The 23,054-nt window shown below is 39.9% G+C and overlaps 1 protein-coding gene across 1 annotated transcript in view; it reads right to left on the bottom strand.

The window, feature by feature from the left end:
* Positions 1-986: 986 nt before the first annotated feature.
* LOC129745884 (neurogenic locus protein delta) overlaps positions 987-23,054 on the bottom strand; it is a 49,412-nt gene continuing 27,344 nt past the window's right edge. The window contains exons 4-6 of the mRNA XM_055739256.1: positions 19,153-19,401; positions 11,489-11,549; positions 987-4,321 (exon numbers count right to left, since the gene is read on the bottom strand). Coding sequence (XP_055595231.1) covers positions 2,563-4,321; positions 11,489-11,549; positions 19,153-19,401 — 2,069 coding nt within the window. The 3' untranslated portion in view covers positions 987-2,562. The remainder of the gene's footprint in view (positions 4,322-11,488; positions 11,550-19,152; positions 19,402-23,054) is intronic.

The raw sequence follows: 23,054 nt of genomic DNA, 5'->3' as shown, positions 1-23,054 counted from the left end.
ACCTACTCTCGAATAATTTATGTCACCATAGGTAGGTACATGCAGGTATCAAATTAATTTACTACCATTGGAGTTTACTATAATTTTGCGCTATTATCCACTTATCTGGGTTGATTGATTTAGTGGTAGCAAAATTAGTGTTTGATGTTGTTTCAATCATGAACATTATGCAACTGTAATTTTGACAAGTTAAGCGCCATCTTATTCGGGGATAGAAAATAAGAATACAAGATGTGAAATTATGAATCAAATTAAGGAATCAAAATAATTTTAAATAAGTAAATCATTCATGATATAGAAGAAAAACTACTTTAAAAATCCCGAACTTTATTATGTAATTGTTTAATTAATAATATTGGAATAAACTAATAAAGATAATAAATTTATAACTTAACCATTAAAGTAACAACCAATTAAGAAAAAGCAAAATAAAATTTAAATACATTTATGCATACTAATTCAAACCCATTAGCATATAAAATTTCGAAAAGATTGTGATAATTCAGACGATTTTCGGATCCAGAAATTGATAACACTTTGTTTTCACTTATTGCTTATTTCTTTTATTTATAAATCCATTTAAATTCAGTCAATTGTTCAATATATTATAAAAAGTACCAATTTACAAAAAACATGTAAACTATAGATTTGACTTAGTTCTTTTCTTCTTTACTGCTGTCACTTCTCACTTCCTACAGCAATAATTGTTTATACGTGTTTTAATTTTCAATACTAGGCTTTATAATAATAATAATATTAATAGTAATAATAATAACTGCAGCTTACACGGACTAAAATGTTTGCGGTTTTTTGCATTTCTGTTAAAATTAAGTATGGATCACAATACTTTTTCCTATCTCTCACGTTTTTCCAATTCTTTCAAAGATCAAATGTGAGTCACACATTACACTGTATAGGATCGTTTTTCTTGTCACGGCTCAGCTCTAGGTATCATGCATTTATTAATTTAGACAAACGAATTGTGGATGAAAGTGAGTATGTAGTTAGTGTGAACAATCACTTTTAATGATTGTTAGACGATCTGATATGACTGGCCCTAGGGTGTGGAATTGATTACTTGTTTGGATGATTGAGTAACGCTATGAATTTATTTTCGTTTTGCTTTCCAGTGGAACGTGTCAGATTTGTCCATTTGAAGAGATCTTTTTTTTTAAATAGTTGGTAATATTTTCTAACGTTTCTGTTATGAGTCGACAAATATATTTTTGGTTGATATGCAATTTTCTTTAAAAGACCGAAACAATTTGCGTTTAATCAAATGATGTCAAACCGAAACATTTACAATTTCTTTTGATATTTGAATAATTTTATCTTTAGTGTTCTGAAATGATTCCACCAGCGATTTGAAATAAATTATTATTATTGTTTAAATATTAGGAATCCTGCATAGCAGAACTCAGTATTTGTTATATTTTATGGTTACACGTTTATTAGGATTCAATTCTGTGGGTGGCAATGGTTAGAGACTTGTTTCTTTAAAAAAAAATCAAAACGCTTACAATTTGGAAGATTGCATGATATGAATGGGTTTTGTGATAACAATTATTTGCAGATATGACTTATTGATGTGCTGGAATTTTACAGTATAGATGCACGTGAATAAACAGTTACCAAGAAATGTTTCAGCCACGCTGAAAGAAAATGTCCTCCAATGTATCTCAGTTGGAAGACAGCATTGAAGAATACGGGTATGGCTATGGAGAAACGCTCGTCCGGATACTATTTCCTTTCAGTCATTGTTAGTATGTACACGGGGCTCAATTTATAAATATTCTACAAAAAATCATTCGTATTGTAAACAATAAAGACTATGTTATTTAAGTTTTATTTAAAAAGGTAGAGAGAATGCGACAAAGAAGGTATAATGTACAGCTGCGTATTTACAAATGCGCTTAGAAAGCGTTTTCTTCAATTTGCTGCCAAAGGAAACAAATTCACTTTTCTAAACATTAATGTTAGAACTGGCCTTGTAACGGATCATTGTTGATATTTTGATAAACAAATTAAAGCAGTTCAACTATAACGGGACTATTTTCGATATCCCATTCCGATGCGGAAATCGAATTTGGCGAGGCTCTTTTGTTTTTTTTGTATTTGTTCCAAAATGCTATTTCATAAAGTTGTAATTGATTGATCAAAAGTAATTGTATGGTATAAAATATAGACTGATTTTTTATTACTTATAAAGAAATTGTCATTGGAAAATTCATCATTTACAATTTCAGCTTTTTTGTATGCTCAATGATCTATTTCTGGCAAAAGTTAAACTTATCATTTTATTCAATTTGTTTTGGCGTGCAGGTTTTTTTTTTAGAAAAAAAACTACCTATCTGATCAGTTCTTAAACGAAAATTCTCTCTTGTGTCATTTCAAATTGTTACAAACTTTAAGGCTTTTTCAAATACCGTAATCATGGATAATAATTTAATGCATTACATTATTAAAATACACTTTGGTAGTGTATTTTCTACTAATCGAAAATGAAAGAGATCTTTTACATAAAAAGGAGTGTTCGTAATTTAAAAAAATCTACATTAAATCCTACACATGCGGCGGACTGCATGGGCCAACAATCTGTCGGTTTGTGGGGGCAGCGCTCCACCGGGAGTTGCACAGACTGGGCGCATCGGACAGCACTGATATCCGTTTGTCGAGCAGCATATCTTTGGATGATGGCATGCTACTGGTGGTCGAACTGGTCACTACCGCCGAGGATGTGGTAGCTGAAACGGAAGACCCAACACCACCGGCAACATTCGAAGAAGGTCCTCCTCCGCTGCTGATTAGCTGAGACGCCCGATGCATCACCATGGGATCAGTATTTAACTGCTTCTGCGATTTGGCACGTTGTAGGGTGGTGGAGATGGCAGCAGCCTGATAGCATTGCTCACTACCGGCAGCATTAGCTTCAGTGTATCCGGTACCATATAAGGTGCTGTTCATGAGACAACCATCATCCAAACTTGCTGAAGTAGACATGTTGTTGATGCTCTTGTCCCAGGTGTTTTTGATCATGTGGTGCGATGTGTCTAGATTCGATAGCGCACCGTTACTGCTCCGTTTGGGAGAAGTGATTGAACTGTGATGATGATGCGTCATGTGGGAGGCGTTTTGTTCATTCTGTTTCCTGGCTTCGGCGTCGTCTTTTTCTTGTTCCCTCCTTCGTTTGCGTTTCATGCAAATCACAACGGCGGTAGCGATGAACGCTGCCAATGGCGTTGCAACTGAAAATATGGCAATCAAAACTATTTGTCCACTGCTCAGTCCATCGCTACGACCACTTTGCGCCTCATGGTGACTACTAGCCATGTGAGCCGAAATGCTACCAGTTGGCGAGTCTCCCCAGCTGGCTGAAAGAGCTTCATCCTCACAAGTTGATCCACGGAATCCTCCGGCGCAAACACACTGGAAGCTGTTTACACGATTGACGCATGTTCCGCCGTTTTTGCATGGAGACGAGCTGCATTCGTCAACATCTATGCTGCAGTCTTTGCCGGTAAATCCTGGCCGACACTTGCATCGGTAGTCATTGTTCAAGTTGGTACATGCTCCACCATTAGCGCAAGGTTTCGTCAAGCAAAGATCTACTTTGTTCTCGCACAACGATCCAATAAATCCAGGAATGCACTGACACCGGAACTGATTCACCATATCTACGCATGAACCACCGTTTAGGCATGGATTTCCTTGGCAGTCGTCGATGTTGTTTTCGCATTTCGAACCTCCGTAGCCACTCAAGCATTGGCATTTGAACGAATCGCCGCGATTCACACAGGATCCACCGTTTACGCATGGATTCGGGTTACATTCATCAACTTGAACTTCACACGCCGTTCCACTATATCCAGCCGGACACTCACACTTAAACCCCACATTCGTATCCCTGCACGTTCCATGCAAACACGGTTTCTCGGCACACGTGGTAGTTTCTTTCTCGCAGTGCTCCCCGATCCAGCCCTTGGGACAATCGCAACGGTACCCGCTAGTGTCCAGGCTATTCCGACACTGGCCACCATTCAAACAGGGTTCCGCCGAGCAGTTACTGATTCGGGTCTCGCATTCGGTTCCGGTGAATCCCGGTGGGCACTTGCAAGTGTACGACCCCTGGCCGGTATTGAAGCAGGTTCCCCCGTTCTGGCAGGGTTTGTGATTAGTGCAAAAATTCAGATCCTGATTGCAGAACAACCCTCCCCAGCCTTCGTTGCACAGACACTCCCAGGGCTTCTTGCACGTTCCGTGGATACAACCGGGATAGGGTTCGCACTCGTTGCAAAACGCTCCCTTCCAGCCGGATTGACAACTGTAATAGAAAAAGAAAAAAAAATTAAAGATTGTTTTTTTTATAAATAAAATAAAATCACTTATAACTGCTGAAATACGTTTAAAACATCCTGAGTGGTTCATATCCTTATAACTGACAGGCTCACGTACTCCAAAAAAAATAAACATTAAGCTGGTTGAGTCATTCCAACAAAAGATTGAATGAGCGAAATCTGGTTCCGTTCAAGTTCTAGTTGATTTATGATTAATATTTGAGGATGCTCTCGCCAAGCGTGGTGATTGAGTCATCCTGACTGATGTCGATGTAGCACAACGGATTCAATGAAACTTTTTCCCCCCTTTGAACAATTGCAAAAATTGGGTGCACACCTTTGCCATCGTTCTGGCGTTCATTTGTTCGTGGGCGAAAAGTGCACCACCATGCTACGCTACATCTCGCCGAACCGACAACGACGACGACCGAAAAGATCGAACGCGCTCGCTCAACAAGTTTAGTTCAGCGACGAGCGTACAACGTCAATAGTAGCAATATTCCATCCGGGACTGGTTCCTCGGCCGTGTCTCGTGCCGTGGGAAATATCTCCTGAGGAGGCGTGTCAGTCGACAATAATAACAATAATGAAATTGCAGTTCGCGCAATTTAATAACTCCTAATACGATCTCTGTGCTTCTTCTACACTGTGCTCGCTTTTCGTTTACAAGTCTTGTGACCTGTGAGCGGCGGGGAGTACGGGTTCAAGTCCTGGTGCTCCACAGCCAGCACAGCAGTATCGATCTATTCAGCCCATAACAGCGCATCGATCTTCCGCCAATGTTTCCGCGTGTCTTCTTCGCTGCAGCAATTTTGTGAAATCTCTGACTGGTACTCGCCGTACACAATCAATCAATCGGAAAACCAAACTCGTTAAACAATGAATCTCTGGACTGAATTGGAAAAACGTAGAGTTGAAATTGGTTCCATTTTTTTTAACCACGCGTCAAAACGCGTGTTTCTAACCGAGCATCAAAATGACAACTCATGTTAGGCACAATGTAGCAGCGTCCTCCGGAGGTTAATGAGTGCGAAAAACTTTTGTTTTAAAGAAACTATTTCGTTTTTGCTCAAGTAGCAGAGCACGCATCAGTCTCAATTAGAAATGATTGAATTTCGGGCCTAATGGTGTTCGCCCTCAATAGTCACGCGAACGTAGCTTTAATCCTCGAAAGAAAATTTTCCAACATTGTGAAGTAGCTGCTAATGGAAAAGACTCACACGGTTGTCTAATTAGTAAAAGCACCGAAATAAAATATGGGCGAACAAAAAAGAAGGTGAAGAATGCTTCCCTTTCCGTTGTGGTTTCATAAAAATAAGCTAACAATTCACCGCGGTTAAATAGAAAAGGCTTGCGAGTAAACAAATACCTTGAGCTGGTGTCAATAGTGGTACAAAAAGATTGTATTGGTAGTTGGTACATCAATGATTGCCCCCAGCGAGATCACCAGCTGCGCTACAAAAAGCTCTCTGCTGCTTTCCCATTCTTCTGATATAATGACCAGATTTCATGGCGTATCATTTAAAAGATGGCTCTGGCTGGGAATAGCTTCTCATTACTTGCTGTGGACCAACAACCTAATTGATTTTCAATATCGTTACAATCGTTTAATTTTGATACCTTGCAATTAGCACCTTCCGAAATTTGGGATACATTTTGGCACTTTCTCCATCTTGCCCGCCCACCCCCATTAAAACGCTTAAGCTGTACCTCGAACAACGTCGATTCATTCATATGCATAACGCACTTGTTTATATGGGCCCCTTTCTTTATAATTCAGAAAGACTCGCACAGAATTTTCAATTCATTCCCACAGTTTCGGGAGATGGACGGACACAGTGCTGCTGCTTAATCGATCCGCTTCTGGGTGTTTTAGCAGCACCCATCAAGCGAAGAAGAAGAGATTGAGCGTCACCTCGCCATGCGCCCAGGGGCTCAGCCCAGCGTTCAACCGATCGACCAACTGTTTGGGTTGCCATTGTATATACTTTGCATTGGACTCACGTTGCTGCTTATGAATATGTAGAATAATATTTGTTCTTTCTTTTGAATACAATTATCTTCTCGCTGAGCGCGCGGGCTCACCGTTAGTGGCAGTGTGTGAAATCTATTCTTTGTTTTGGTTCAATATTATACGTATTTTAGGTATTTTACAACCATTCCATCTGTTCTTCTCAGAGTGGCGGAACTTTCCGGGAAATGTCTCTGGGAATTAGTTTAGCTTTTCAATTTTCAAAGAGTTGAAAATGTAGGTAAAAGATCGATAGTTTCATTCAGTATATGATTTTTTTTTAGTAATCAAAGGAGGCTTTGGAAATAAAAGAGCAGAAAGACGTTTGTTGCCACGAAAAGATGTGTTTTTTTAGATCGAAAATAAATTTCTAAAAATTGTTATTGGTGATTTGCAGCTTGGAACGACACTCAGTGGAAGCTGCGATGATATTATCGAGTCAAATGTCAAAACTCGTAGTAATTTCTCAAAACATAAAAGAAAAATACAAATTTTCGGAGTTAAATGGACTGGATATTTACTAACCCTTGTTAGGAGCATATGGTAGGAAAATGTGAATTACTTTACTGTTGATATATTATTTAAGCTAATCGCTGTTCAATTTTCAGTTTATTTATGCCATATTCGTTTTCATCCTGGTGGTGCACCGGTAGTGCACCAAGTGCTGTCAAAGCGTTTTTTTTATATGAAGTTGACAGCAGATGGTGCACAACCATCTTTCCACCAGATGAAAACGAATATGGCATTAGTTTTCTGAAGAAAAAAAAAAATGCCAACTTTCAGCGGCCTGGAAACACAATCCAACGTCAGAATATTTCCAGTTCAGACTTTCGGAATCAAATCGTTGGATAGAGAATTATTTGAAAATTGTCAAGAAACCGTTCGTAAGTTATAATCTTCAATGTTAATAAGTTTTAGAACCGTACTTGGTTTTGAGGAATTGTTTCCGGAACAAATGTTTAACATCACATCAACTAGCATTCGGATACCAACTGCTGAGAGTGAGAATGTTCAGTGTGTGAAAGAAAGCTGGAATATCGTTTCTTATTAAACCACAAGGCAATTGGCAAAACGAAGGGAATGAATTTTAATAACTATTTCGACCCCTTTTTGGTGCATTAGTGGTTTATGTTGTTTCAGATAAGTTTCAAAAAAATCATTGCCCAAAACGCAACAGCAATAAAAAGGGGGAGGCAACCGAGTATGCATTGTTAAAGCTGACGCGGTAGATTGTAAATCTAGGAATTTAGCCCTGTTCCCTGCCTTTCTTTACAATTTAAAATGTGATATGAATTTAAGTAACGTGCCGCAAACTTTTCAGAAATATAGAATAAAAAAACATTATCTAACAACTTTCCTGAACTGTTTCTTTTTTTTGATTCAAATAGTTTGAATATTAATCCCTGAAGTACAGGATTAGTCCGACTAACATAGTCTAACACATGCACCAGAATCAATCTCTATCGGAAAAATTTCTTCATGGTTCAAATTTAAAAATTAGATAATTGAATTTTGTTAGAAACCCCAAGAAATAGGGTTTTTGCGTATGCCACAAGCACTGAAATAAGTTAATTAGTGATTTTCTTACAAGACTGTCCGAAGTTCAACAGTTTTAACAGAAATCTCAATTTCAGAAACAATTTGTATACACAACCGTGTTAAAATTTAGCTGAATGCTGATGTGGTCTAGTGGATAGGCTGGCTCGAGTCTGGTAACCCAGGCGTACTGGGTTCGATTCCCGGTATCGGCAAGAAAAACTTTTGTGGGTTCGAATCCCATAAGTTGCCGACAGGTAAGATGTGTTTCATTGTATTAATAATCATATATTTCAGAGGGAATGCATCTGGGGATAAACTGAAGAGGCTATTGCAAGCGGAGTGGATTGCCAACCATTGTAGGTCTCTGAAGGTTGGATGCCTTCCCTCGACGAACCATCGGCCGTGGAAGCCTGAGAAGCAATTCGAAGGCCAAGCCACACAGACATAGGCTGGACCTTGCTACCGATGGGGGAACGATACATACATACATACATACAACCGTGTTAAAATTCAGCTATCATCACCCTTTTGTTAGTTCCGAATGTCCGAAATCAGTTTGCTGCATATCGTCAATAACAGTAGTTGAAACAAAATTCATAGCAAATTTATTGCACGTGTATATGACTGCTCTAGAGTTTAGAGCTATCAATTGATTGATATAAACTTCGCGATTGAAACCCCTAAAAGTTGTTCGTATTTTGTATTGACAAATACGCATAAAGTTTTCAAAAAGTACGGGTCCTTCTTTGTCCCTCTGGTACTTCATCGAACAGTAATAATGAATATGTGCATCCGAGCATTTCGCGAGCTTGCTTAGTACTAAATGATGACACTAATCGGATTCCTAATGGGATCTTATTCATGACAATATATCGGATCTCATAAAAGGAAATAATGCCGACCAGGAAAAAAAAAGAATGCCGATGACAAATATCTCATGAGCAAACCAGAACAGGACGATCGACCATGTGATGATGATGATGATGATGATGATGATGATTGCAGAAACAACAGTTGCGCTTTCTACCATCAACCGGCCAGCCAACCGATACTCCGGGACATGTTTGAACAAGCCCAAACAATCGCCATCAGGCTCGGTTTTCTCATGCGCATTCTGTTCGGCGGGAGTAGGTAGGAGTTGGTTCGCTCTGTTGTTAAGCTCCATCCGTGAGGATCTCGACGAAAAAGGCGTGAGAAATTTCTTCCAAAATTGTATCGCGCTTCCTTTCCGTTGCGCGCCACCGCAATCAACACGGAACGGCCCGATCGGTTGCAGGCAGCAGAGCACTGCTCCCCGTCTTCCCCGTCGACCGTATTTTCATTCTTTTTCGCTTTCGTCTTTTTCTTCTACTTCAACTTGGCATTGGCTGTGATCGAACCGCGAACACCGTTTATTTATTTCATTTTAATTTCTTCGCTGATCCACTCTTGTTTTATATTGGCTCCTCTTGGGTTGAGCCCCGATAAAGGCCTCGGATATAAGGCTGAGTTGGTATTAGTCGATTCGCGATTGAATGAATATATAGATTATAACGTGAAGATACGACAAATCGATAAAATCGATAAATCAATTTTAATGGTCGTTCAACGGAGGAAGATATACATTTTTCACCTCGATGGTCCGCGAGCCGTCGAACCAACAAGCCATGTCAAGGAACCCGGGGATGTCTTCCTGTGGACATTCTTCATTGACTTTGCCGACCGTGAATCACGGCTTCCCTTTGCCCACTTTTCTGGTTTCTCCACTCGAACTTTGGAACGATAAATATCATAACAGATCTCGCCAGCCATTTCCAATCAAATATAGGAGAGAACATGTGCCTCCGTTCGTCTGTAGCGAAAATCTACCTCAAATATGTATGTATAGCGGACTAGACAAGAGCGAACAAACAGCAGCAGCAGCGGCCGCCTCTTTTGTATGTTGCACAACAGGTTAACATGTCATGATTAGGCCCCCCTTTAAAGTTCTTCTTTTTCTTGGAACACTTTTTAGAAGGCTTTCTTCACCATTTGATATGGATAGTCTAGTCTTTGTTATAGCGAAGCGCCGTTCTATTTACCCGAATAAAATAAACCTGGTATCGTTGGGTAGTTCTAAATGTGAATAAACGCCGTTGAAGAAAGAATATTTAGTGAAACTCTAAACCACCCTTAACTAAGAATAACAAACCAAGAACTTTACATGCTGTTTTACAACGTTGGTACTGTTATTAATTACTGGAATACTTTCATTGACAAAAATCAACTCTATTTGTTAATCTGTACTCGCAACATTTCGCAACAACCTGAAAAGATCTCGCGCGACACTTGCTACGGCAAGGAACAACTGGTTTTGCTAACATTTCAATAATTGATGAAGCGCATTTGCTGAGACCTCAAGGCAAGTGCCTTACCATCTCAAGGTGCCAAACGTTTAAAACGACTGGCTGCTGGGATAAAATGAACGAGAGTGTGGGCTCTGGTTGGCCAGTGATGCCAAGTTAAGGAAACAATTAAATTTTGATGAGCTCACTTTTGAAAATTATTAAAACTTATCTGGATACCAAAACTCAAAATAGCTTTCTAAATACTAGAACTATCGATAAATTATTTCTACAAAAGTGGCAACACCATAGTTGGTTAGAGCTTAAATAACTTCCAAGTTGTAGCAACTGAATGCATACCGGCAGCAGTTGGCGGACCAGATTAACCCCGTTCCGTCTTCGTAATGTACTTGCACACTTACTTCAGGTAAGTTGCTTCCAGTAACTAGTGGTGGCCGGCAGCTTAAATCTCCCTCGGGGAATCGGGGGCCGCATCGAACGCCGCTCTCTATTGCGGGGTCCACTACTAGCAGGAACTCACGAAGAGTCGTATATGTATATACTTTTTTTTCCACCGATCTTGACAGGTAACCCCGGCAGACCTTCTTTTCTGCTGTTGCTAATCGTAGTTGGTGTCCAGTGTGTTATTTTTTCTACGTTGAGATACATGGCGTAAGTAGCTCGCGGTACTAAAAGAGCAGACCGTCGCTATCGAATTTTGCCTGCGAGGGTCTTCTTTGAATGAGGCATTTAAACTTTAACTTTTGAAATTTTAGGTAAATGAAAGAGATTTTATGGCGTATTCATAAGTGTGTTGCTTAAAAGCCCAAATAACAGATTTACAATATATTTTTCTGTCTTTGGGACTTTTAATCTAGCATGTACTCAGTAGCTTGCTCAATATGTGAAGTATGTTGAAGACGATCCTAACACAAATTTACCGTTATAGATTCATCCTTTTTTTTCATCCTATTGGATGATTCATTCCATTTAGAAAAGTACGATAAGCACGTTATGTGGAAATGTTTTTCTACAAGTTAAATTCAATATTCAATGTATCTACTATAGATGGATCAACGCTCGTTTAAAGCTCGTTTACAGCTAGTTTTGATCAAAGTTCAATGAGTGATAGGTACTGTTTTTTGAAGCATCAAAGTAGCCATATTTAAATCAGAAATATAGATGTTTATTTTCCGGAAATCAGTAAACAACCAGTGAAAAGCTTAGAAAATATTTGGATCATATTTTTCCCTCAGTTGAAAAAGAATTTAAGTGTAACTTTTACTTGTCATTATACTTACATGCATTCGTTGGGTTTGTTGCAGTGGCCGTGCTGTTCATCACATCCGGGAGTGCAGCGAGCTGGAAGAGAAGAAGGAAAAAAAGCGATAAGAACGAGATAACGATTAGAACATGGTCTGCCGCAGCTTTTTTCTGTCCCTCGATCCAATCGAACCGGAAATATGAATATTCATACAAGACGCGTTTAGATCCGCCGGCCGCTTATAGTGTGGTTCATAAAAACAAAAAAGTAGAAACCGTTTGTGATCTAGCAGAGAATTTATTCCGTCCGAAGGTACCGGTTAGAGAGTAGGTACCAACATACTTAGTAGATTTAAGTTCGAGAAAACGCTGCACCTAACCGCATAGATATGGGAGAGGATGGTTGTTGGGTGGAAAGAAGCGCCGAAATAAGATCATGCTGGTTATTGATGGCGCGTACGAAGAAAAAACAAACGCGTCGCGCGCCAGCTTGCCGCGAGTATCGCATCAAATGCACACACGAACCGAATGATTTAAAACAAGTACATTTTGAGGCACACTTTGACGGATGCCACTTATCAGTGTGCACCGGAGGAGAAGTGAACCTGCTACCGCGCGCCATCGTCGAGTCGTCGAGCCAAGGGCAGAACCAGGCTTTCATTCGCCAGTAACCACCATGGTGATGCCACTGCTGCCCGCGAAATGAAGAAGGATGGCAACAGGAGGAGGTTAGAAATTGGTGGCGTTATTCCCGGAGACCACGACGACGACGACGACGGCGGCGACAATGATGATGATGACGACGTCGAGCCACACGTGAAAGTATGATGGAGACGAACAAGAGTGCTCGCGCCACCATCAGACGCAACTGCTGCCTTTTTGCGCTGCTCAGCGACAGCTGCATTTTAAATTCATTAAATTTACTTCGTGCCTTCCCGTTTCGTCCATACATTTTAGCAAGGTTTTTTTTTACACAGGAGCAACAACAACAACGACGGGCTGAACATTCTTTAATGAAAAGTTTTCTGATAAATTATTGTTTTTTATCTGCGCTCGGGATGTTATGTAATTATTGAACACCGAAAACACCGGCTGAATGATTATTGATGTGAATGCACGATGAAAAGTATATCTATCGATGCGCCAAGCAGTGAAAATACGTTGGCAGCAACGGTACAGCCACAAACTAACCTCCTATTGATCAATTGACGTTTCCATTTGGCTGATAGAAAGTTAAACTCGCCCAAAGCTAGTTCTCCTCTTTGATCAAATTACAAACACGTCATAAAAAAAAGTTTGTGTAGAGAAGCGGAACCGTCTTTCAACAACCGATTGTTATTGAGCATGCTTCCCAAACTTTATAACGGCTGAACGTGTCGCTCCTATCACGCCAGCCAGAGTGAAAGGGTGCATCATTTACATCAAGTTTACTTTCGTTATATTTTGGTCATTTTTTGTGCTGCCTATTCTCCACCATCCTCGCCCAGGTATCGAACATGGTAAAAAAAAACTTCTTATCCAATGGAGTGTATTTAAGGCTCACACTTTCAATCGCCGATCGAGGAATCCCAACAAAAAAAAACTCAATATTTGCGCTTCTAAGTATGTTCGAAGTTTCAGGCGTAGCTACATTTATTGCAGCAGGATTTACGAAACCAAACTCCTCGATCACCTTTGTTCCGATAGATCTTTTCGGACAGATCCGATAGGACTATCATTCACAATAAAGCAGAGGTGTGACGGCGATAAATGGGGTGGCGAGATATCAGTTTACAATCGTTGTTTTTTCTCGTTCAAAATAATTTGTTAATATTTGATGACACAATATTTGTCTGGGCTCATCTCGGTGAATGGACGATGATCGGTACCAGCATTGTGTATGGCTGCATCTGCCGCGCATTCAAAGCCACATCCACATTCATCCATTGGACTAAATATCGGCTTATCAACGATGGAGGCAAACGTTTTCTGTAGATCAGCATAAGACCCGCGCGAAGAATGGATCCGTGTCATCGCGGCTCACCGGTCATCGGGCCGATCATTTGATAGATAATTAATGATCATATTCAAATCAACAAGCGAGTTGAAACGATTTTTTTATATACGTTTATTTTATTTCTATTATAAATAACTCTTTTACCGCGCTCTCACTCTCGCTATCTCTTTTCGATGCTCGCACGTCCTTTGGAAAGCGGCTTGGTTGTTTTATTAGTTGAAGCGCTTCTGCTGATTGTCCACCGACCAACCAGCCCAGTGAGAACAGTCGGTCGACTTAAGTTTTAATCGTGTTACCCTCTCACTTCTCCGGTCTCTTCACTGGGTAAGAGAATTCCATTCCACAAACCACGGTAGGTGCGCTTTCGGGAAGTATTTGATTGTCCAAACAGACCAAGAGCAGAACAAAACGACCGCCTGCAAGCTGCGGCGGAAAACGTGAAGCAACTTCCCTGTACCTACCACCAAACTGGAAACCGAGCACGGGACCGAATCGAACCGATCGCGGGCGATGGAAGAAACAAAAAACTCAATAAATATTTTCGAGTTAGCATCGCCTCATCAACATACGACATTTCAGAGTCAACAGCCACAGCAACCACGAGCTCTGCGGCTCAGAGATAAATGAATCATCCTGTCATCTTGATGCGCGAGAATCTGATTTCGCAGTCCGATAAGGGATACACCGATCGATCGCAGGAACAATTGATGAGATATGATTCGGCTTTGCGATTAGGCAAAGGCTGTTTTCGAAGAATGCGAATATTTGCTTATTTATGGCACAGGTTGTTTCAGTTGGATAAGACATGTTATTAAAACTTATATAACAGAATAACAGCTACATTTTGATATCCCATTTAGGAAAATCATCCAACCAACCGTCAGCGAACAGAAGCTAAAGCAAATTTGAGACAGGCGCGAGAAGTAAAAAAGAAACCTCATCGTCTCGTGATTAAAAAACTAAATTCACTCATGGCGTATGTATTTTTCGATCACCGTCCATCAGCATCCGTCAGCCGCAGTCAGAAAGATAAAAGAAGCTCATTCTCAGAACCAATATTCTTCCCGTTTATTTTCAGAAGCGCTCATTCTTTCATGGACGGGCGCGTTAAAACACACGCCGCAGCAGAAAAAAAATCGGTTCTGGGTCGCGGCTGATAATCTGTAAATTAGGAAAACCAATTTTTATTCCAGCTCCTCCGATTGGCTACACCCGCTGGAATGATTGCACGCTAATCAATGAGATTTCGAAAATGGAATCGCACCCTCTTTCCTCCATCATCGGGATAACAAATAATAGAAAATAGTGGAGAAAAAACAACAAACTTAAAACACATATAAGTAAATCATGGATGATCAGGTATGCTGCTGGCGGTGGGCAGCACTTGATCGGAAGATTGTAATCCTAAGATGGGCGTAGATCATCTTCGATTTCGGGTGGGAAATGAAGAAAGCAATATTACGCTGTACAGAAAAGAGTTCACACCACACAGTACTGGAACGTAAAAGACGCAGCTTCCGCGCATTTCTCGATATGGGAATTAAGGTTTTACATACATTTATACAACACTCCACTGTTGTAGGTACAATCCGCGGCCGCAAATGTAGGAGGTAAAGCCTTGCCCCGATTGATTATAGTAATTAAGTTTAATTTGTAACGATTACTCATATGCCTAGCCAAAACAAAGCTGTTTCCGGCATACGTGGGAGATATTTGGGGAAGTTATTCTTCGGTGAATGATGGACTATTGGCTGGCTGGCTGGATGTTCCCAACGAATATAGGAAGAGAGTAAGCGGCGGAACTTCTTCGGGATGAGAATCTAGAGGAGATCGCAATATTGTGATCGGCGCACAATGCTACCTTCGATTTTTTTTCTACAATTTTTTATACTTAAAGTCTGGAATTTTTCTATGTTTCAGCCGCTTGCAGTGGTGTATAAAGGCTTTTTTCAATTTAAACGTTAAAACGTAGTTGAAAAGTTTACAGAAATGGGAGAGATCGAAGATCGTTCAGTAAATTGTATGTCTTAAAAACTGTTTTGGATGAATATGGGACTATTATATGGGGTTATTATAGCATCAAAGTTTATAAAAGTTTAACTTTGACTTTTCTTTCAGATTTGTAGAACAGAATGTATTGGCCTTCAGTTAGACTTAAAATATTTTAACATGTTTTAGGTAGATAAATATTATGCCACAGATAAAAACAGTTCATACACTACTATCCCATTTCCTCAAGGAGTTGTGCATTTCCATTCTTTCTCGAAACCAGCTGTTGTTGCCGGGCGAACGAGGATAGCGTAACACAGAGCAGGCAATAATCTTCTACCAGAACAAGTTTTTTCCTGGAAGAAAATTAATTCTAGGATGCCATTGAGGCATCCCAAAATTTTCAAGAAACACAAAAAATTGCTCTCTGAGAGGATCCTTTTCCAAGGACAAGTTTTCTTGAAAAGCAACAGCAACGGCAGCAACAAATACCGGGGACAAAAGGTTTCTTTCCTTTCGAGAAATATTTCGTTTCACTTCTTCTGCTTCTTGCCTGATTGTTCTGCTTAGGTTAGGCTGTTTTGGAAAAGCCGAACAGCTGAAGGCAACGCTGCATCCGATTTTTTCCAACATACTGCTGCACCTCATCTCCGATTCTTTTTTACCCAGCTAAACTATGTTCTCGGATTGGTATTTTTGAGAGCAGTGGTATGAAAGAAAGTACAACTCTAACTTGACTGAGTTTTTATGTCCTACGGAACACAGTAGAAGTGGAAGCAGCATGTACGAAAATCACGGCCAGCGGCGTGGGAAGATGATGAGAAATCCTCCTAAAAAATCGAGCCGTACTGTAACAGAACAACATCTGAAGACAAAATTCTACTACCATTCCAGCCGAAGGAGGAGATTGTGGGTGAGGCGGCAAAAAGCGAGGGACGACGGCAGAGAATTCCGAAGGTAGACAAAGGAGGATAACGTCGGACTGTTTTCTCTTGCCCAGGTAAAGAATTTAAAAGCAAACGGAAACTTCTGCCCGCGGTAAGATTTATTTATCTTCACTTTAAGCGATCTGTGTTCTCACTGCTGCTGATGGATTCAGGCAACAAACAGTGGAGCAAGAAACACCCGCAACAGTGTTTCTGCCGATCTGCCAATTCCGCGGGGTCCAAGCAGATGAAAAGCGCAGCTTAAAAATCCAGCAGCGCGATTCTTTCATCGTTTTTGGTCTGTTGCGCCATTCTTTGCCGTCAGCGCCTAGCTGGTTTACTGCCGGCTTCCATCCGATTGACCAGTGAAGATTCAATTCCACGACGGAACGGATTAAATCATATTATGTAGATAAACGCTTTAAAATAGCATATTAAATTAACACGTTTGCAGCGTAGTCCGAGATAGGGTGTTTATATCGCAAAGCGCGCGTTAGCGCCCCGATAAAGCTTTGACTCTCAAAGATTTAAATGGAAATTTAATTGTTGTTGCTATTCTCGCACCCAGGTCGTAACAAATATCCATATTTCGTTCCAAAACTAGACCGTGGGGACACACGCAGATGATGGCCAGGTATGAATGGAAGCCGGCACGTTTAATAAAAGCTGCCGTTGCTGCTTCGGCTGCTTATTGTCAGAATTTATAGCCTCGGTTCAACGGATGATTTGTATGTTTTGCTTGTAGCATTCTACTCTCATTGTTTGTCGTTTGATTGTGATTCTCAACGAAATTTATCGTTCTAAAATTCCACTTTTCCATATTCCGCGCTTTGAAAAGCGCCAACAGTTTTCTGTTGTTAACATTTTATTCTTGAGTCATACATTTATAGTAGACTGAGTCGATTTGGGGCAATCATTTTTCAATTGCTCAAACCCTGGGAGCTTCGTTTTGGTTCAAAACTCATCCATGATTTTTACAGAATTTTTAAGAAACGTTTACATAAGTAAATTTGAACTTTAAGCTTTGTATGAGAAAAATGAATATTTTGTACTAAAAATCAACACCATTTTTGTTTCTTCTATGGAACCGAGCCTGTTATTGGCTTTTGTGCCAATTTATAAATGCTCTAAATCAAATTTTATGCTGAACAACTTTGACTAAGATCGTATCTTCGTATCTTATTAGGCAAAAAATGTATTAACCGTTTAACAGGGGTGTTTTTTGAAATTGAAAAACAATAAATTCAATTGACATCACTGCTGGTGCTACGCAAAGTATTGCATTGAAAAGTAGTCATGCAATATCTCGCTAGCCACGCAGCAGTGATGTCATTTGAATTTATTGTTTTTCAATGCCTGCTTTCAGTACAAAATATTCAATCTTCCCATACAAACCTAAAACTTCAAATTTACTCATGTAAACGTTACTTAAAAATTCGGCAAAAGATCATGTATGAGTCTCGAACCAAAAATAAGTCTTTTAGATTCCAGGGTTTGATCAATTAAAAAATGACCCCAAATCGTCTTATGTCAAAATGTCTTAAGTCTTATGGTAAATTTAGAAACAACGGCAATTGGATCTTATGCAATTCACATTTTAGGTTGAAAAGTGAATATGATTCACTGAAACTGATTCCTTGAATTATAATCTATCTATTCTGGCTCATAAACATTAAAGATTTCGTCTCTTGCAGTTTGGTCTGGTCGAATCCTATTATATTCGAATACCGTTGACATAACTTTTCCAGACTTGAACTATTTGTTCAACAGAAATTTATACTGTTAGCAAAAGTTTTTTTTTCAATCAGATCAATTTCTCCGAATAAGGCACAGATTTTATTATGCCATTTTCTTCTCTGTTTATTGAATTGCTCGAAATTCGTTCACACGATTCGTTAGCTAAAATCGTTCCAATGGCTTATCTATCGTTGATCTGATCTAGCATTCTCGCAAAAGCAAAAGAAAAAAAAAGTGTTCAACACTTTCATTCTTGCCTTTATTTGATAATTACCGAACCAAGCTCGGCCGAAACCTGAAATCGAACCTATTCAACGGAGTCGGGCGTTTGAGAAAACGTTTTTCATTCATAACTGCTGATCTCGTCGAGGCCGTTGGGAGCCTCAACAGTTTCACCAAAAGTTAACTGAATTGTATTGTTTGGTTTTTGGAGTGAAGCCTCAAAAATTGCCTTTCACGAAATATTGGTGTTACTCTGCGCAGACATTTCGGTTTCGTATCTATTTGGATGATTTTGAGCGTATCCCAATTTCAACAATTGGCGGCTGTCTCTTTCTGCTATTTTGAAATGGAGAATTGACTGCTGCACGATATACGAATCACTACACCTTTACATTTTCGAATGTATGAGTGGATGTGCATGCAAACGCCTGAAAATGCAGATTACCTTGTTTCTTAATTACCGCCAAGAAAAAAAGTAAGTGTGAGTTTAAATGCTGCTCCCGGGCAAGGTAAATAGACGTGCAGCGGTACTGTTGAATACGGTTATTTTGCACATTTTCGGTGATCTCCGTGATGTTGCTTACACTTTCTTTTCAGATGGTGCTTCCCATTATTTACGGCATAGGCGAATGCCCCGCAAGTAAGGTAAATAATGAGTAGGAGCGCGTGGGCTCCCACAATCAATTAAAAATGTTTAACCTTGTTTCAAGATGAACCGGAATCAGGTCACCATCATCAAGAATGGGCGCTGTGGTAATTTACTTCTTATTATAGGTACGGTTACGATTCTTGACATCAGTTGCTTGTTAGCTAAAAGATATAGGATACTTACGGGTCGTGCAGTAGTCGCCTTTCCATCCAGCCAGACACACTCTTTCGCCGGTCGGCGAGCAAGTGTAGTGGCCAAACTGATCGTCACGTTTCCGGCACAGGTTCGCACATCCAGATCCGTAATAGGACGGATCGCAGGTGACTCGAAATGCGTACTGAATCGATGTGTGGGTTGAGTTGTGGCTGTCCTCGGTCCACTCCGGCTTAACGTCGAGCACTCGTTGGATCGACAGCCGCGAGATCAGGATTCCTGCAAAAAAGCATTTGATAAAAATATGTTCTATTAGTTTTAGTTCTTGGAATTTCAATTTCAAATATGACTGACAAAAAATTGTTAAAGGAAAGTGTATCCCATAGTCTGAAATATGAGGCGGAAAATCATCGATCGACGATCGATAGTTAAGATCGAAGGTTACACCAAAACGATTGACCATGCGCACCGTTAAGCGAGAGCCAATAATGGAATAATTAATCGAATTTCGCTTCTTTCTTTAATGCCGCGTTTTCGATAGAAAGCACCTTTGTGTTGACTGCTGTTTACATGTTTTAACCCAGATATTCCCCCCACCAGAGATTGAGCAAAGCGATTCATATTTGGTCTATGTTATGGGAGGATGTTGTTAACTAAATTCGAACGGGTGAAGGTCATGGGGTGTAGTAAGTAAGGTAATGGCGAGGTGTAAGGAATGGTGAGAAAATGAAACGAGCTGTCTGCCTACAGAAAACAAAAGAACGGGAGGAAACACATTATGGGAATATGAATTACCAATTTTGTGTTTCACTCAAATTATTTCTTTTGCATTCTGCTGTTTCGGCTGGTGAGGAATGTGTGGCGTCCTGGAGGCCGCGAAAGGGGAATGGAAAGGCTATTTAGTTTTTTTTCTTTCGTTTCTTGGCTTGGTCAAAGTTTGAGTAGCGGTCTGAAATTCATCAATGGTGCGCTTTTAGCTCTTGTTTTTGTGCAGATCAAAGGATGGAAGTTTTCTTTTTGGCAAGTGGTGGTGGCTCCTTAATTGGGGGCACTCATAAACGCCACACAGACACATGATCAAGAAAAACCTGCTGATGGTAGAAAACTTGTTTCCCCAATCGCAACAACGTGTGTTCTGTCTTATACATACGCAGAGGAACCTTAAATATAATGTAGCAAAGTCAGGGCAAAAACAGTCATGCGAATGGAAGAAACCATTCGTCCAACGCTGGTGGCACAACAGCCAGCCGTCGCTTCTTGGGTGAACTTACACAGCAGGAGGAATCGCGCGCGCCGGTGGGGAAAGCGCTGGCTGCTCGCATCCAGAAATATAAAACACCTGCAGTTTTGCCTGCATTTTGCCTTCCCTTCTCCGTAGGGTTTTTTGAAAGGCTTATACGTTGGTCCCAACAGCGCATTTTAAGAGCACCGGTACCAGGCACGTGAAGTACTTCAACCATCGTACCTATTTTTTTACTGGGATTAGTCGGAACTTGGGATTTGAAAAACGTTGTCGATGTTCGAAAAAAGTTGATACAACGATAATGATGTTAATGTATGAGAAGAACTGCTGAATTAATTATGAGCAACTCATTGATTGTTGGCTTGTTTTAAATAATATGTTTGTTGTCTGCAGTGCCATCATTCTTATTAAAGCGAAAAACAAATGATTTAGATTTTTTACTGAGATTCTTCTCTACTTTGGACTATTGATTTTATTATGATTTAAAAAATTTATTCAGTTTAAAAATATAACAATTTTTAAAGATTTTTTAAATTTAAACATTCGTTCATTTTCGTTGTATATCATCCATATGGAAACCTTCGAACCGCTGCTCGTAGTGCTCGTTAGTGTGTAGGGAAGCGAAAAACTTCAATGATCTAATCAGCGACGAACCTCATTTAAGTCAAATCTGGCTCATTGAAGTTCGTATTACTTTTGCAATTATAAGGATAATCATAAGTTTCAATGAATATTTTTTCGAAAAATCCTTTTTGACCCAAATTTATCTCTGCAGAGTCTTGTTTTCAACAAAATGTTAGCCTTAGATATGCAGGCGACGCACAGTGGTCCAATACCCAGAAAAACTGGCAGAAAGTCGATTTTTGAAGCACTTAAAATTATCAATTCAAACATTTCATCGTGTTCCTGGACTTCCTGTACATTCAGGCTACATGAAACTAACGAGCCTATACACCCTTATTCTTGTTTACGACGTATCTGTCGTTCGTTCGAACGGATACTTTCGATCGAATTCGAAAAAGGTATTCTTGTTTTCGTTCGAACGTGATACGTTCGATGTTGGTGTTACCAGATCGAACGAGAAATTTCGAACAACAGAAATGTGTCAACAAACAAATTTCGCCATGACAACACAACGTAAACAACTGTTTATTTTTGTAGTTCAGTGAAATTTAGGGAGGTCGGATTTGAAATCTGTATGAAGCGGAATACTCAAGTCTCACTTTCGATCCATCGGGCCGGTCTCTGAATAGGAAACGGGCGGACACAAAAAATCAGAATTCGTCAATTGAAGTCAAAAGTTGGCTGTGTGGTGGCGGCTTATAGAATACTACCACTGGGATACTGGTCCACGTCGTAAAAGGCGACTTATCCAGTACTTCCCATATGCGTTAGTCATTCTTCAAATGCGACTATCACATTGGGAGGGGGGAACCTTGGCTTGGTTCCAAGCCAAGTTTCTTCAGGGAGGATTCACCAATTGTGCTTATTGCTATTAATGTGCATGCACGAGTTGTATTCTCCTAAATTTTGTAAACACCCGCTTCAAGGTGGTTCTGTGCCTGCGGGCCCCAAAGTGGGGGTAGGAGGGTGTTTAATAATCCTATCTTAAGCAGAACGTTGTTAAGGTCTGCACTATAGCCAGGCACTGGTGCAAAGGGCCGTATTTTTCCTGGCAACTCGTGGGATTCAGATTATACACACGATTTTAAAATTTTCATCCTGTATGGGATACCCCGCTTCATGCGTCGATATGAAGGTGCAGGGGTTCTTGTGTGTGATGGGAATATGTGTGGAATTCTTTGATAGAAATGCTTTCTATTAAGGTTGCACAGATAAATCTGCAGCACAAAAGAACCGCTACACTGAACTTATGTCGTTTAATCCTTAATGGAACTGCATCAATCGCCTTGGTACAAGAACCCTATTTCCGAAATGGAACTTTTTACTTAGGGAATTTGCTCAAACCAAACTTTACTGTGTTCAGTGTAATTGGAATGACTAATGCCCGAATAATGCCTCGTGCATGTATATTGATAAACAATTCTTTAAATGCAACACTTATACCCAATCTAACAACAAGAGATACTTGCGTCGTTCAGGTTTCGCTGCCTGATAGAAAATACGTCTACTGTTCAGCATACTCACCATATGAACAATCATCCCCTACGGATGATTTAAAAAATGTCATTTCATTCTGTGAAACACAAAATATACCTCTTGTAATTGGCTGTGATGCCAATGCCCATCATTTTGTATGGGGTAGCTCAGATATCAATCTGAGAGGCTTAAATTTAATGGAATATTTAAGCAGCACGGATTTAGAAATTCTAAATGTAGGAAATAAACCAACTTTTGTTAGGTGTGACAGAGAAGAGGTGATTGACATCACACTTTGTTCTAGAACAATTTCTCAGGAAATTTCAAATTGGCATGTGCCTAACGAAGAATCGATTTCTGACCACAGGTTTATCTATTTTGAACACTCAGGTGAGTTTTTAGAAACAATTACATTCAGAAACCCAAGAACAACTAATTGGGACCTATATTTGGAGCATATTGCTATTAAATTTCATGGATATACACCTGAAATTACTACTCCTTCTGAGTTGGATGAAGTGGTTGTAAAAACCACCGAAATTATTTTGAATTCTTATGAAGAAGCGTGTCCCTTACGAACGTTGAAATT

Source organism: Uranotaenia lowii, chromosome 2, assembly GCF_029784155.1.
Source record: "Uranotaenia lowii strain MFRU-FL chromosome 2, ASM2978415v1, whole genome shotgun sequence".
In the NCBI taxonomy this organism is placed as follows: Eukaryota; Metazoa; Arthropoda; class Insecta; order Diptera; family Culicidae; genus Uranotaenia; species Uranotaenia lowii.
The sequence above is the reverse complement of the archived record's forward strand: the minus strand, read 5'-3'. Positions and strand labels throughout refer to the sequence as shown.